The sequence below is a fragment of the Macrotis lagotis genome, chromosome X, assembly GCF_037893015.1.
Source record: "Macrotis lagotis isolate mMagLag1 chromosome X, bilby.v1.9.chrom.fasta, whole genome shotgun sequence".
Classification (NCBI taxonomy): domain Eukaryota; kingdom Metazoa; phylum Chordata; class Mammalia; order Peramelemorphia; family Peramelidae; genus Macrotis; species Macrotis lagotis.
In genome coordinates, this window is record NC_133666.1 from 643,657,256 (window position 1) to 643,672,590 (window position 15,335).

At 45.3% G+C, this 15,335-nt stretch overlaps 1 protein-coding gene across 3 annotated transcripts in view; it reads right to left on the reverse strand.

Moving 5' to 3' along the window:
• Positions 1 to 5,258: 5,258 nt before the first annotated feature.
• The window catches only part of PLVAP (plasmalemma vesicle associated protein), a 37,483-nt gene continuing 27,406 nt past the window's right edge, over positions 5,259 to 15,335 (reverse strand). For 2 of the 3 annotated variants that reach the window (XM_074204477.1, XM_074204474.1), the window contains 4 exons: positions 14,211 to 14,971; positions 13,082 to 13,139; positions 12,608 to 12,686; positions 5,259 to 6,717 (listed from right to left, as the gene is read on the reverse strand). In XM_074204477.1, the coding sequence (XP_074060578.1) occupies positions 6,711 to 6,717; positions 12,608 to 12,686; positions 13,082 to 13,139; positions 14,211 to 14,971 (905 nt within the window). In that variant the 3' untranslated portion in view covers positions 5,259 to 6,710. The remainder of the gene's footprint in view (positions 6,718 to 12,607; positions 12,687 to 13,081; positions 13,140 to 14,210; positions 14,972 to 15,335) is intronic. The other variant, XM_074204476.1, reaches the window with a different exon arrangement.

Below are 15,335 nucleotides of genomic sequence, written 5' to 3' on the forward strand. Positions count from 1 at the left end.
TAACCCTATTTTACAGTTGAGGAAACTGAGGCACAAGTTAATTTGCCTCGGGTCATACAACTAGTTAGTATCTGAGACCGGATTTAAATATATAGAATTATTTTTAAAATGAATGCTAATAAGTTAACATTTAAAAATACACAGGATTACCAAAGAAATCAATTGTATTGGAATACAGACTTCAAATTATTTTTATTATTTATTTATTTATTTTAGGTTTTTGCAGGGCAAATGGGGTTAAGTGGCTTGCCCAAGGCTACACAGCTAGGTAATTATTAAGTGTCTGAGGCCGGATTTGAACCCAGGTACTCCTGACTCCAGGGCTGAAGCTCTATCCACTGTGCCACCTAGCCGCCCTTTCAAATTATTTAAAAAAAAAAAGCAGTTGGATCACTGCATCTGAAAGGGATGATCATGACTATGGGAGGAATTGATCCCACCATGGAAACCCACTTCTGATCCCAGTCTCCCAGAGATACCCAGAAAATCTGAGTTAGAAGGAATGGCAAATGGTCATCTTGTCAAAATTATACCAGAGCAGAATTCCCATCCTGCAGTACCAGTGAGTGACTGGATGAGAAAAATATTCAAGTGCTCACTGTGTCACACAAGCCCTCTGAGAATGAATTAAAGAGCTTACTATGTGTCCCACAAACCCTCTGAGAAAGTTCAAGTGCTCACTGTGTGCCACATAAAACCCTATGAGAATCGGCCTTCTGGCCTCTGCCTGAAGACCTTCAGAGTTGGGAAGGAGCTCTCAGGTTTCAGAAGGCACCTCCACTACCTTGGAGAGCTCTGTTTTAGGACGGTCTTCATCTCTAGATGTAGCAGTCTCATTCCCTCTCGCCTCCTGCATCCAGTACAAAATCCTCTGCCTTTCTGAATCCTTTGGGACTCTACTCGGCATCTTTCCAGCCTTCTGGAACCTCCCTCCCTCCATGTACTCTGCCATGTGGTGACGCTGGTCTTGCTTTTCCTGGAGCAACACACCCCATTTCCCTGGCTCTTGCCAGAAACAGGAACCCTTCTCCTCCTCATCTCCATCTCTCAGTTTCCCTGGCTTCCTTTACATCCTGGCTAAAAGGCCAGGTTTCTAGAGGATTTTTTTCCCAATCCCGTTCATTCTAGTGCCTTTCCTCCATTGGTTATTTCCCATTCATTTTTTTTTTAGCTTGTTTGTTTAGAGTTGTTTGCATGTTGTTTCTCCTGTGTAAGCTCCCTGAGGGCAGGGTTGATCTTTTGCCTCTTGTCTCCTGGCTTATTAGCACCATGCCTCTCACATAACTGCCTCTTCTGCACCATGACTCTTTGGAGAGTTAAATATGATCACTATTACACGTCCTCTTCTCCCTGTCCCCTCCCAAACTTTTCTCCTTCAGACTAAACAAACCCAGAGGAAGCTAGGTGGTGCAGTGGATAGCTCACAGATCCTGGAGTCAGGAGGACCTGAGTTCAAATGTGATCTCAGACACTTAATAATTACCTAACTGTGTGGCCTTGGGCAAACCCCATTGCCTTGCAAAAACCAAAAAACAAAACAGACTAAGCATACTGAGTCCCTTCAATCAGACCTCAGAGAACACATCCACCCTCATCACATCAGCTCTTTGTGGGTCAGAAGGACTCCCATATTCTGGCTGGGTCCCAAGAGAACCAGACCAGTAACAATGGTTGCAAACTGTACTGAGGCTTATTTTGCCAACAGTTAAGGAATCGTTCCCTCCGAATGCAATGATAATCTGGGGGTGATAAAATTTTCTTTTACTGGGGTGCTTCTGGCAGGAACCACTTGAAGCCCATTCCTCAGCTCCAAGATTTTGGAAAATGAGAAATAATTCCTGCTAATGAGGGAGATCAGAAGGTATATGGAGGTAAGGACCTCAGAGGCAAACTAGGTCAGTTCCCTCATTTGTTGAAGAAGAAAATGAGACCCAGAGAAGTGCCTCAGACCTCAAACATAGGGAACACCAAAGGCAGACTGTGAACCCAGGTCCCCTGACTCCAGACTAGTGCTTTCTCTCTTGAGACACACTGCCTCCCAAGGGGCAGCTGCTTTTAAAAAAAAAAATAGAACCAGGGTGGCCAGGTGGTGCAGTGGATAAAGCACCGGCCCCAGAGTCAGGAGGACCTGAGTTCAAATGCGACCTGACACTTAATAATTGCCTAGCTGTGTGACCTTGGGCTACTCATTTAACCCCATTGCTTGCAAAAAAAAAAAAAAAAAGAAAAGAAAAAAACAACCCCAAAATAGAACCATTAAGTACAAAGACAGGGACTTGAAGAAACCTGATCATCTTTCCTCTACTTCCCCCTAAGGAAAAAGGCATTCTCTAAAAGCTGATTTCCCCACAGAGAATGGAGGTGACTTTCTGTGCTCATAGGGGACCTTGGGGGATGAAGGCTGATCTTGTGCTCACTTTCAGGGAGGGGATGGGGGGACCTCAGACAGATTGGGTTCAGCTTAGGGGTCTCCTGTTTCTTGGTCTTGGGTCCCAGGGCTCAGGAAATGATTTGATTCTCTACAAAGTAGCCCCCAGCTTCCTTTCCCCCTCAGCCTTCCCAATTCTCTATGGTGAAGGGTGCTGGGGGGCTCCTAGGGAGCGCCGGGTCAAAGGAGCTTGGCCAGCTTTCCGTTTTTTTCCAAGAATCCTGAGGCCCAGTCGGAAACTGCCCCTCCTTGTTATTTATAGAGGGGGTAGGAAATCCCCCAGCAGCTTGGTGAGGCCCCTGCTGTGGGAGCTGGGCCAGGGCAGAGGGTAGGGGGTGGGGTAGGAGGACCAAGATTTCAGCAAGAAGTGTATGTATGTGTGTGTATTTGGTGGGGGATGGAGTGGAGAGGAAGGATGGACCACAGAACGCTCTTTTCAAACTTTTGTTATAAGGGAAGACTTACTATTGAGGCAACAAGAGAAGCCTGTATTCAAAAAATGAAAATATTATAAAACTAAATTATCAAAATTTAAAAATAAATTTAAATTTTATGATTTGCAATTTAAATTTATATAAAAATAAAATATTTTAGCAACCCAAATTCCCCATCTCCCTTGCCTGAGACTGAAAGAGATCCTTGTTTCTATTTTGGGATTAGGCACCTTACAAGATCAGGCTTGGAGGGCTTTGGGATGGGAGGGAGACCATTTGCTCCCATGGTGCCTGGGGCCAAGGAGAGGCAGAGGATCCGTTGATGGTATGGGACCTACTGAGGAAGGGCAGATCATGGGGGTTCCAGGCAGCCAAGGGGTCAGCAGGAAGACACAAAGAGGCATTCATTTTGAGGGGAAAGATCCCTGTATCAGGACCTTTGTGATCGAAGAGGAGTTTCTAAAGTCACTGAGACATCGATCCCAAAGTCTAGACTCTTAATAGACCCCAGGAAATGAGGTGGGCAAGTGTAGCTGGCAGCTCCAGAACACCATGATCTTGATAACTAACATCCCCCTGGGGAGGCTGTGTGGATGCTAAGACCTGGAGTAATTATATCCAATATGAGAATGGAGACTGTCAGAGCAGAGGGGGAACTTAGAATATGGAGCTTGGACTTTACTATGGAGCAGAGTAGGTCTGAAAGGGACCTTAAAACCAGAATAACTGAGCTTGGACCTAGAATGAGAAAGCTTGAAGGGACCTCAGAACATGGAATGTCAGAGAGGGGAGAAACCTTAGAAAATAGTATGTGAGAACTGGAAAGGACCTCAGGATATAGTATGTCAGATAGAAGAAAGACTTTAGATCCTAGAATGTGAGAACTAGAAAGGACCTCAGAACCTGGAATGTCAGAAAGAGGAAGAGATGTTAGAACACAGAAGGTGAGAGCTGGAAAGGACCTCAGAACCTGGAATGTTAGAGAGGAAAAGGGACTTTAGAACATAGAATGTGAACGCTGAAAAAGATCTCAGGACACAGAATTTCAGCGAAAGGAAAGGGATCTTAGAACCTAGAATGTGAGAATTAGAGAGGACCTCAGCACCTGGAATGTCAGACAGAGGAAGAAATGGTAGAACCTAGAATGTGATATCTGCAAAGGACTTCAGGACATGGAATATCAGAGGGGAAGGCACTTTAAAATCTAGAATGTGGTATCTGGAAAGGACCTCAGTACATGAAATAACAAAGAAGGGAAGGGTAGTATGTGAGAACTAGAAAGGACCCCAGAACTTGGGAGGTCAGAGAGGGGAAGGGACCTTAGAACCCAGAATGTGAGAACTGGATAGGACCTCAGCACCTGGAATGTCAGAGAGAGGAAGGGACCTTAGAATCTATAATGTCAGTTGTGGGATGGAGCTGGTAAGAATCTTTTATTATGGAGTATCAGTTAGGAGGGAGCTTAGAATGAAGGATGGCAAAGCTGAAAGAGGTCATTTCCTTTACAGAAGAAACAGAACCAGGGAGGGAAAGAGATTTGTTTAAAGGGTCCCACATCGGATAAGCAGTTTAAAGTAGAACCTAGATCTCTTTCCACCTAGAACTGACTCAATGATTTAGCTGTCTTCCTGACCTCTGGTCAGCCCCAAACTAGTCAGAACACTGGAGAAAAAATGGGAACTGTGTCCACCCTTATGGATCAGGGATAATCCCAGACCTGTTATCTCCCTTTTGGAACCTGCCCCAGAGTTTATTTAAACCCCTCCTAACCTTGGTGATAATTTTGCACTCCTGGGGACCGTTCTATGGCCAGATCTCCTTGCTATGTCTAGTGTGAGTAGTTGGGGGCAAGCCTGGGGTCTATCCCCTCCTCCTTACTCTGTGCCCCAGCAGGCCCCCAGCCAGGCCCAAGGCATCCTCATGAAGCAGGCGTCTCTCTGCCAGACTTCCGCTCTCCGGAAATATCCTTGTCTTGAATAAACAGCTTCTTTGTCACCTCACACCCGTGCTGGGCCTGAGAACTGCTCCCCCTGGGGTGACTCATTCTGCCCCGTTTCCCACCTGACTCTGTGTCCTGAGTTCCTTTGCTCCTGGCTGTCCAGACAGTGGCCTGGGCATAACCACAGTGCCTAAACCTCAGGGCCGGCCCCATCACCACCACCTGGGTAGGTAGCACCATCTTGGCTATGGGGTCTTGGGTAGAGAAGCGTCTTGGGGACTGACACTAGTCAGGCAGGGAAAGCTTGGATCGTTGATATCAGGAGGGTTCCAGGCTATCTCAGAAGCCACAAGCCCAGGCTACCCTAGAAACCAGAAACCCAGGTCCTAGGTTACCCCAGAAACCCAATCCCAGACTGCCCCATAAACCAATGTAGAAAGGATGGTTGAAGTTGAGATTTTGGGGTTCAATTATCCTTTATTAGGGACTTCCACTTGAAGTCAGAGCATCACAGCATAAGGAAAAGAGGGGCTTTCTGTTTCCCAACTCCCTAGCTCAGACCTGAACACATGCAGACAGTCAGAGAACCTTTTTCCCACCATCACCCAGACCTTGCCTCCAGAACCTAGAGTCCCCTGGGGGTGTTCAATATGAATTCTAGATTCAGGGCCTCAGGAGGGTCAGGACCTAGAGAAGGAGTCCCCCAGGGAGGCTTGGTCAGCCCTGGGGCTGGGGGGGGTGTAAGCTTCTGATGGGGGGGGATAATGGGCAGTGCCAGGGGTGGGATGGGTATGGTATAAGATGGGTAGTATCAGTCATAGGACTTAGAAATGAACAAAACCTTCAGAATCACCTTTTCTAAGCTTCTCATTTTTAATATGAGGTCCAGAGAGCTGAGGCCATGGTCACACCGGAAAAGCATCAGAATTTGAATCTAAGACTTTTTGGAGATTTACCACCTCCTCTCCCTAGGCCTCTTTCCATTCCCTCCTGGGCCAAGCTACAGGAACCAGGCAGAGAAGAGCCAAGGCTGGGCCTTGCCCTTCAAAGACCTTGCCATTGACTTCTAAGAACAACACCCTGCCCCCACCCCCTTGTTCACATGAGTTTTTGGGAAACTCTAGAGGCTGAGGATGGGGGGGATAGGAATTCTCCTGGGAGCCAGAGACTGAGTTTTTCCTCATATCTTTACTCAGTTTGAGACCTTGTGAAGCTATGATGTGTCAGCTAATGGAGATAACAGATAATAAAGATAAGGGGAGACAGCAGCTGCTTAGATACATTAATCAAGTGATAAATTGCTGAGAGAGACTGTGGGCTGAGCCAGCATGAACAGGACAACAGAGATTGTGAGTCCCTGGAGATCAGGAGACAAACATCTCTCCCTGGGGTGGACAGGGAGGAAGGAGAAGATAGAGCACACGATTCCCCTCCCCACCCCTACACACACTTGGCCTTACCTTGCCCCACAATGGACATATTTAGTGAATCCCAGGCTCAGGGCCTTATCTTCCACCCATGTCCCTGGAGGCCTCAGTCAGAGGCCCCCAAATGGGCCCAGAGTGGATTCTATGGTCCGGGGGGGGGCCTGTATTTAAGGCATGTGTGTCTTGGTGAGTATGCATCTATGTAAGTATGTCTGAGTAGGGGAATAGGAATGTGGGAGGAGGGGAGTGTCCAAGGATGAGGATTATCTAGGGTGGGGGGGTGTATCTACATGAATGTATGTGTCAGAGTATATATATATATATATAAGTGTGTGTTTTGGGGGAGAGGGAAGTGGTTCACGGACATATTATGGGCTAATTGGACATCTGATGGGCATCACGGTAGCTGGAGCATGATTTCCTCTCCGGACTGTGTCGCCAGATCCCGCTGCTGCCATCACTGTGTCACGGTTTATGATCCTTCAACCACTGTAGAGGGAGTGGAATTGAGTAGGGAGGAGGAGAGAGCAAACCGAGAGTGAGCCCCACACCCATCACTACCATCCCCCTGGCATACAGCAGGCAAAGTCCTTCCTTTTGGACCCCAGGCAGGAAGTCTGGCAATGGCTATGTTTTTCTAAAGGACTGCCTCTGTTGCTCCTTTTGCCTTCTCTCCATTGTCAGCCCTTCCTTTGGGGGGATGGAAGGGGGGGAGACAAAGGGAGGGCTGGAAACCTCAGACCTCTAGCCTCTGCCCTGCCTGACTAGTCTTGATCATGTCTTCTCTCCAGAAATCATTGGTCTTAGAATCAGAAAATGTGTTTCCAAATCCAAGTTCTATGTTGCCTTGGGCAAGATTTTTTCCTCTGGGTCTCAGTTTCCTCATCTGTAAAACGTGAACTTTTGTCTACAGCCAAACTACTTAGCCTGTGGTACATGAATTTAAAAAAAAATTTTTTTGGAAATTATATTTCACTAAAATTGGTTTCCTTTGCAATCCTTTGTGTTTTATTTTATGAATTTAAAAACATTCTGACTACCAAAGGAGCTATGACATACACACACACACACACACACACACACACACACACACACACACACGCACACTCACACTCACAAAAGTTAAGTACCCCTGACCAAAGACCCTTCTGGATCCCAAATCCTGTGTTTCCTTGACCTTTGCTGATCCTTAACTCTTGATTCTCCAGATCCTGTACCACTTCAAAAGTAGTTACAGAATTGAAAGTCAGAAGTGAGCTTAGAGAAGCCAGCCCAATCTCCTTTATTTTACAGAAAAGGCAACTGAGGTACAGACTGGTGAGGGGGCTTAACCAACAACCTGCATCTATAAAGTAAAAGTGCTACCTTTGAAACCTAGCTATCCCGGATCTAAATCCATCTCTTTTATCAGCCTCTAGAGACAGCGGGCTTCTGTAAATATTTCATCTAAATTTTCTCCTACCTCCTACAAGAAGTCTTCCCCAATTTCCAAGCCTTCATATGGTTCCCCTTCTCCAAAGTTTATTGCTTTCATACTGCCCCCTCCCTTCTCCTATTTCCCTTAGACCCTTTTTCCTTCCCTCCCTGGCCTATTGAATCATCTTGGTTCAGTTCACTGACTACCTTCTCCAGAAAGCCTTAGTCAATCATTCCTCACCTGCAATCTGGAAAAGAATTTTTATTTGATCTCATAGCACTTTTTGCTCTTCTTGTGTCTTTGGCTCATACTGATTTATATAATATGCATATATATATATATATTTTAGATTTTCTTCCTTATTTTCCCCCACATCCCCCAATATAAGCCTAAGATTATATCTTAATTATCTCTCAATTCCTCAATCTCAGCCCCCAGCCCAGGGCCCTGCACAGAACTGGCACAGAACTGGACCTTTATAAATGTTTATTAAATGAGAACTACAGAGCTTATCCTTGTATGAGCTAAAGGGCAAAGAGACTGGGAGGGGAAAAGCTCTGATCCTGGGATTTGGAACTAGAAGAGGTCTGAGGTCCAGTTCAGCATCTTCATTTTGTGGATTAAGGAACTGAGACAGAGAGTGGAAGATGCTAGACTAAGCTCACAGAGTTGGTAAGAACAGGCCTAGGATTTGAGTGGGTTCTCTGCTTACAGGACACGACACCACAGCTACAGCCCTGCAACCAGAGTGTTCAGGGGTGTTCAGAGAAGGGTGCAATCACCTTGGAGTATTTGGGGAAGGCTTTCTGAAACAATTGCAATGTGAACTGGATCTCAAGGGATAGTTCTGAACTGGGAAAGCCTTTAGAACATAGAATCTTAGAAATGAGAGGATCCTTGGAAACCAGAATATCAGAACTGGGAAAACTTTTAGAACATAGAATCTGAGAACTGGGGGGACCCTTAGAACCTAGAATGTCAGATTTAGGAAAACCTCTAGAACATAGAAGCTTAGAAATGAGAAGATTCTTAGAACCCAGAATATTAGAGTTGGGAACTCTGTAGAGCACAAAATCTTAGAACTGGGGGGCTCTTAGAACCCAGAATGTCAGAGTTGGGAAAGCTTTTAGAACATGGAAACTTAGAAATGAGAGGATCCTTAAAACCTAGAATGTCAGAACTGGGAAAGCCTTTAGTACACAGAATCTTAGGAGGACCCTTAAACATAGAAACATCACGGGGTGGCTAGGCGGCATAGTGGATAGAGCACCAGCCCTAGAGTCAGGAGTACTTCAGTTCAAATCCAGCCTCAGACATTTAATAATTACCTAGCCGTGTGGCCTTGGGCAAGCCACTTAACCCCACTGCCTTGCAAAAACTAAAAACAAAACAAAACAAAACAAAAAACATAGAAACATCAAAACTGGGAGGAACTTTAGAGCTCATATGGGCCAGTCCTTTATTTTGCATTGGAAGAAAGGAAAATAGAAGAGGAGCTTGTCTGAAATCCCCTAATCAGTCAGTGGCACCACCATGACAAGAACCTAAGTGTCCAGTCTAGTAAACTCCTTGGCTGTGTTTGGGAAGAGAGGAGATTTTAGGGAGCAGATTCAAGTGGAAGAAACCAGGATGGAGAGAGGAGAGCAGCAGGTTCTGTCAATGTGTATGAATTCAGCTCCTCTCGGTTAGCGAAGAATAGAGAGTGAGGTGGGGATGGAGGCAGAGGAGGAAGCAGCTTTGGAAAATCTGGGTTTAGAACCCCAGAGATGATGAGGAATTGGGAAACATGCGCCCCCAAGTTCTAAGAGAAGCAGGCTGATGCTGTCTTATCTGCAGTGGGTGAGAACTTGGAACAAAGAGCTGTATAGTCTTGAGGTTTTGAACCTAGGGGTCCAAAGATGACTTCTCTGATTCCCAGATACATAACTGTGAGAATACTCAGCTTCCTCAAAGACTGAGGGGAGCAGCTGGGTCAGGTTAAGTCTAGACTGAGACACTCAGACTGTAGGAGATGCCAAAAGAGATGGCCTGAGCCCATGGCCACAGCCAGCCTTGGTGCCTTTGCCTAAGTAAGTCCAGAGGGTAAACACCTTTCTAGAAAGGACACCTCACTCCTGAGGACAGAGATGAGAAAGAGATGAGGGCACAGGGGCAGTTGTAGTTGTTCAGTCATTTTTTTCAGTCATGTTCAACTCTTTATGACAACATTTGGGGTTTTCTTGACATAGATACTGGACTAATTTGCCATTTCCTTCTCCAGCTCATTTTTACAGATGAGGAAACTGAGGTAAATGGGGTGAAGTGACTTGTGTGGGGTCACATAGCTAGTAAATGCCTAAGGCCAGATTTGATTTCAGAAAGATGAGTCTTCCTGGATCCAGGCTCTGCACTCTCTCTCCCATATCATCTACCTGCCCAGGGGGAGAATTAGAAGTAATTTAAAGACCCCCAAGTATCAGGCAGTAGGTGATCACAAATACTTGCTTGGCTCCAAGGTCTGGCCTTCAGCCATGTCCTTCAATCAGCCTTTCCTTGTCACAAGATACTTCTTTCCCCTGACACACGGCCAAGCCCAAGAGTTGACTTTGTGAACATTGGCACACCAATTCAGTTGTGGTGATTCACTAGGCCACTGATACCACTTCCCAGTTTGTGTATGGAGCCAGATTCTGAAATGGGGCCTCTGTGGCCATGAGCCAGGCTTTGGCTCCAGGCCTCCACTGTCCCTTCCGCTGGTACCGCCCAAGGACCCCTGGGGCCTACCATCTTGGAAACAAGCTGGCCGCAGCCTAGTTCACTTTTGTCCCTATAAGGCCCTGGGATCTTCAACCCGCTGTATTGAGGCAATAAAAATACACCGCTGTAGTGGGGGAAGCTCAATACAGATGCTAGAAATTGAAATTTGAAAGGAATGATACAAAACTTAGTAACTGCCCATCCTTGTCCAGTTCCAGAATCAGAGGATCTTTAAAGGACACCTCCTCCAACATCCTGCTCTCCCCACAGAGAGTTCCTGTGAAAGAGTTCCAAATGTCTTTTTATTTGGTTTGTTTTTGCAAGGCAAGTGACTTGCCAAAAGTCACACAGCTAGGTAATTCTTAAGTGTCTGAGGTCGGATTTGAATTCTGGTCCTCCTAACTCTAAGGCCAGTGCTCTACCCACTGTGCCACCTAGCTACTCCCCCCCCTCAATGATTTTTTGCCTCTCCTTAAGCTTCTATCATCTCGAAGGATGAGGACTTCACCATCTAGTCTATTCATCGATACTTCTTTAAGTGGGTGCTAGTGTCCTCCCACTAGTTCTCCCCTCAAGGGCCACACAGAAGAAGCTTGTCCCGAGGAAAAACCCAACTCACTTCCTAAGAGGCCTTTCCCAGTCTCCCCTCCACTGCTAGAACCTTCGCTCTAAGATCACCTTCCACTGGATCGGCATCTATCTTGTATGTTCCCTGGTGATTTGCTTGTAAGCTCTGAGCCAAAATCAAGGAGCCAACTTTTTGTCTTTCTTTGTATCTCCAGGGTTTAGCTCATGATTGGTATAACATTAATGATAAGTAAATGCTGAATGACTGACAAAGGAGATCTGTTCTTTAAGGTTTAGAAAGTACTTTTCTAGGCAGGAAAGACTTATATGAACTGATGCTGAGTGAAAGAAACAGAACCAGAAGGACATTATTTCCACTAACAACAGCACGGGGTGATGATCAACCATGATGGACTTGTTCATTTCAGCAGCACAATAATCAAAGACAATTTTAAGGGTTTTGTGATGGCAAATACCATCCATATACAGAGAAGGAACTGTAGAGTTTAAATGCAGACCAAAGCTTATTATCAATTTTTAAAAATTGTCTTATGTATTATGTCATGTTTTCTTTCATATTTTTTATTCTGTTTGGTTTTGATTTTTTTTTCACAACATGATTAATATGGATCGATGTTTAGCATAATTACACATGAAGAGCCTATACTGGATTGTTTTCTGTGGGGGCGGGAGGGGGGGAAGGGAGGGAGAGAGAAAAATGTAAAACTTGAAACCTTGCAGAAAAAAGCAATCAGTGAAAACTATCATTGCATGTTGTTGGAAAAACAAATATACAAAAATACTAAAAAACAAATCAGGGGAAGCTAGGTGGTGCAGTGGATAGAGTGCTGGCCCTGGAGACAGTAAGACCTGAGTTCAAATCTGACCTCAGACACTTAATAATTACCTAGCTGTATGACCTTAGGCAAGTCACAACTCCATTGCCTAGCAAAAAAAAAAAGTGCTTTTCTCACAGTCCTATGAGGTAGAAGTCTTCCTATTTTTCAGATGAGGAAACTGAGTCTTAGAGGCTTTCTCCAGCAATGAGTGTTTGGGTCTAAGATCTGAAGCTAGCGCTTTTGACTTTAAAGCCAGTCATATTTTCACTCATCTACGTGACTGGAAGATCAGCTTTCAAAACCCCACTTTATCTGCTTGTGTTACCTGCACATGGACATTCTACTTCATGGCTTCTAAATCTAGCTTTAAAAGTGATATTTGAGTCCCAAACTGTCATTTTTCAAATGAAGAAACAGAGTCCTAGAGACTAAGACTCACCTGGAGGCACACAACGGGAAAATAGAGAACTGAGACCTACAGTGCAGGTAGTATTATTCTTATTTTACAGAAGAGGAAACTGAAGAGGTGGAAATAGCAAATGTGGGATTTGAATCCAGGTCTCTTTTCTGTAAGCCTAACCCACTATCCAGAGGCTGGTGGGAGGGCAGTGTGGACACAGCCCTGACCCCCTGGGATGGGAACCCCAGTGCAGAAGTGGAGACACATCTGTGAAATGGAAAGAAAGAAGACCCCTTGCCCCCACCCCTACCCACCAGGGCTCATCTAGATTGTTTCTCTTTGGATCTGGTTTATAGTCGTACACACCCATAGGTGAATGTGGGCAGACCCCATCCTGGTCTCAGTGGCTGAGGAACTCACCTGACTGAGTTTCCAGAAGGTATAGTCTTTGTATACATGTTCCGGATCTTCTGCTTGAATGCTTCTAGGTCGTCAGGGTCTGAGGAGGTAAGAAGCAGCAGGGTCAATCTTGGGCATCCTCCTAGCCCTATGATAAAAGCCTAGTAGGAAAGAGTGAGCTTGGGGAACAATGAACAGATGTCTCATCTAAACGGCCTTTAACAAAAATGAGAATTAGAGCCCCAAACTCGTTTTCCCACTACTCCCTATTTATAGTTCTCCCGGTATTTCCTCCAAATCTTTCTAGGAGATTCCCCAAGCTCCAGAGGCTACACTAGATCCTAGGAATTTCCAGGTGTCTTCTTCACTGGAGAGCAGAGCTTTGCCATAATGGATGCCCTCACAGAGCTGGAGTCAACAAGAAAATGCCGAGGGTCAAGGCAAATATGTGCGTGTTTGAGCCCCAAAGATTCATTCACTGTTTGGCTTACTTACTGATGGGAGCCGGAACAACAGCACTGGGAAGTCGAGGAATGGTTGGTGAACCCTGGGCCTGTGAAGGGGGGGGAATATACATGGGTCAGAGGGAACTTGGTGTCCTATAAAGAATCAGAGTATCTTACTGAACTGGAAAGACCCTGGTCAAGTCATTTAACCTTAGTGGCTCTCAGTTTCTTCATTTGTCAAATAAAGAATGATTTCTGAGGTGTCTTCCAGCTCTAACATCTAGGTTCCCCCCACCAAAAGCAAGTGGCTTAAGCCCCCCTTGCTAATTTTCCAACCAAAGGCCTGGATCTACTTGGATCTGTCTCTTTAACTCAAAAACAAGAAATTAAGAGAGGTTGTGCCTCTGGTTTAACCAGGACATAGGATCCTGAAAATGTGCCCACAGGAAGCCCAGCTATATCAAGAGATATCTGAATGTGCAGATCACAGAGAATACACACCTAGAAAGGCGTGTATACACATAATCATACAAATCACACAGAGCACCAGCCTCCTTCAAACCCCAATCCCCGCCCCAATCATATGGCAATTAGAATATATAAGACTAGAATAAGAACTAAGAATTGGCTATGTAAGAATAAGAACTCTAAGATTTCTTGATTTAATTCATTCAATAGTAGAAGTGAACCTGTGATTTCATTAGTAGAAGGAACTCTCTAGTGAAGAACCTCTTTCTACCAATGCAGATCCCCACCTCTTCTGCCATTTAGTTTTTTAGAAAGTTGCCTGGAGCATTGTAAGGTTAAAAAGATTTGGCTAGGGTCATCCAACCTAATAACCATCCCAAACTTAACCCCCAAGCCCCCTCTCAACTCCATCTCCTACTTCACCTCATGACTTTCCCCATTTTCCTCAGCCTCAACCTCATCCCTCTCTCAGTGCAATCCCCTACCCAACTTCATGACCATTGTCAACTTAACCTCCAACTCCAATTTTATCCTTCTCTCAGCCCTAATCCAACCCAAGCCTCTTTCTTTCCACTGGATTATCTCCAACCTCGATCTTCTCTTCCTCTTTGTCTTCCTCATTCCTATGCCCAATTCCAACTTCTTCACTGGCTCTAATGTTCTCCTGATTCTCCCTCTCCAGCTCATGCCTCCCCGGGCCCAGTGTTCACCTTGGTCCTGATGCAGGTGTCCAGGGTGGACTTGTTGATGTCCAGCTGCCCCTTGATCATTATCAGCTCCTTCTTCTTCTCTTCTAGTTCCTTGATCAAGGCCTCCTTCTCCTTCTGCAGGGCGGCCTTCTCTTCCAAGGTTAGCCGGGATTGTTTAACACAGTCTTCGTGGACTTTCTGCAGCCTTTCCTGGGACTCCTTGACAACCTTTTCCTTTTCCTCCTTGCAAGACGCCAAGTTCTTCTCATTGATCCCCTTTTGGCGCTTCAGTTCAGTGTTCTCTCGGGTCACCTGATCAATGCCTGTCTTCAGCTCTCTGGCCAGGCTCTCAGACTTTTCCAACATAATTCTGGGCAGTTCCCTGCAGTAATGTACTACCTTGTCATAATCCGAACGGTAGTAAATCAAGGAGATGCTCTCCAAGTTCTTGTATAGGAGGGATTCCCTCCACATCTGCTCCAACTTGGAAGAGAGCTTCTCCTTGTCCAGTACAACACACAGGTCTCGGACTTGTTGAAGCTCGCCAACTACCAGCTGGTACTCTCCAAAGTTACGCATCTTCTCCTCAATGCAGGTTTTGAGCTGAGCCTCAACTGTTGCCTTGGCTGCTATCAGGATATCTTTGTCTTTGTTGCAGGCCAACTTCTGGGCCTCCAGAAGCACCTGGAATTTCCTGGCATCCGCTTCTCTGAGCTCCTTCTCAGCTGGATAGGGGGTGGAAGTGATGGATGGTCTTTGAAAGATAGTCCTTTGGATCTCTCCTACCATTGGATGTCTTAAAGTGAGCTCTATGAACTTGTTTTTTAAATTATGATTGTTATTTTATAAAATATCATAAGGACTGAATTTCAGTAAAATTGGTTTTCTTTTCATCCTCTGAATTTTATTTTAAGTATTAAGAACATTATTTTGAGAAAAGACCCGTAGATTTTACTAGACTACTGAAGGGAATCTAAGAAACCAGAAGAGATTTCGCACCTCTGCCCCATCTTGAGGTTGTTGATATCCCTAGGACCCAAGTGGTCTAGCAGTTAGGTAGGTGGAATGGGGGACAAACAGAGCCATAGATGGGATGTGAGAAATAGTTACCTACAGATCACAGATAATAAATTTGGAACTGGAAGG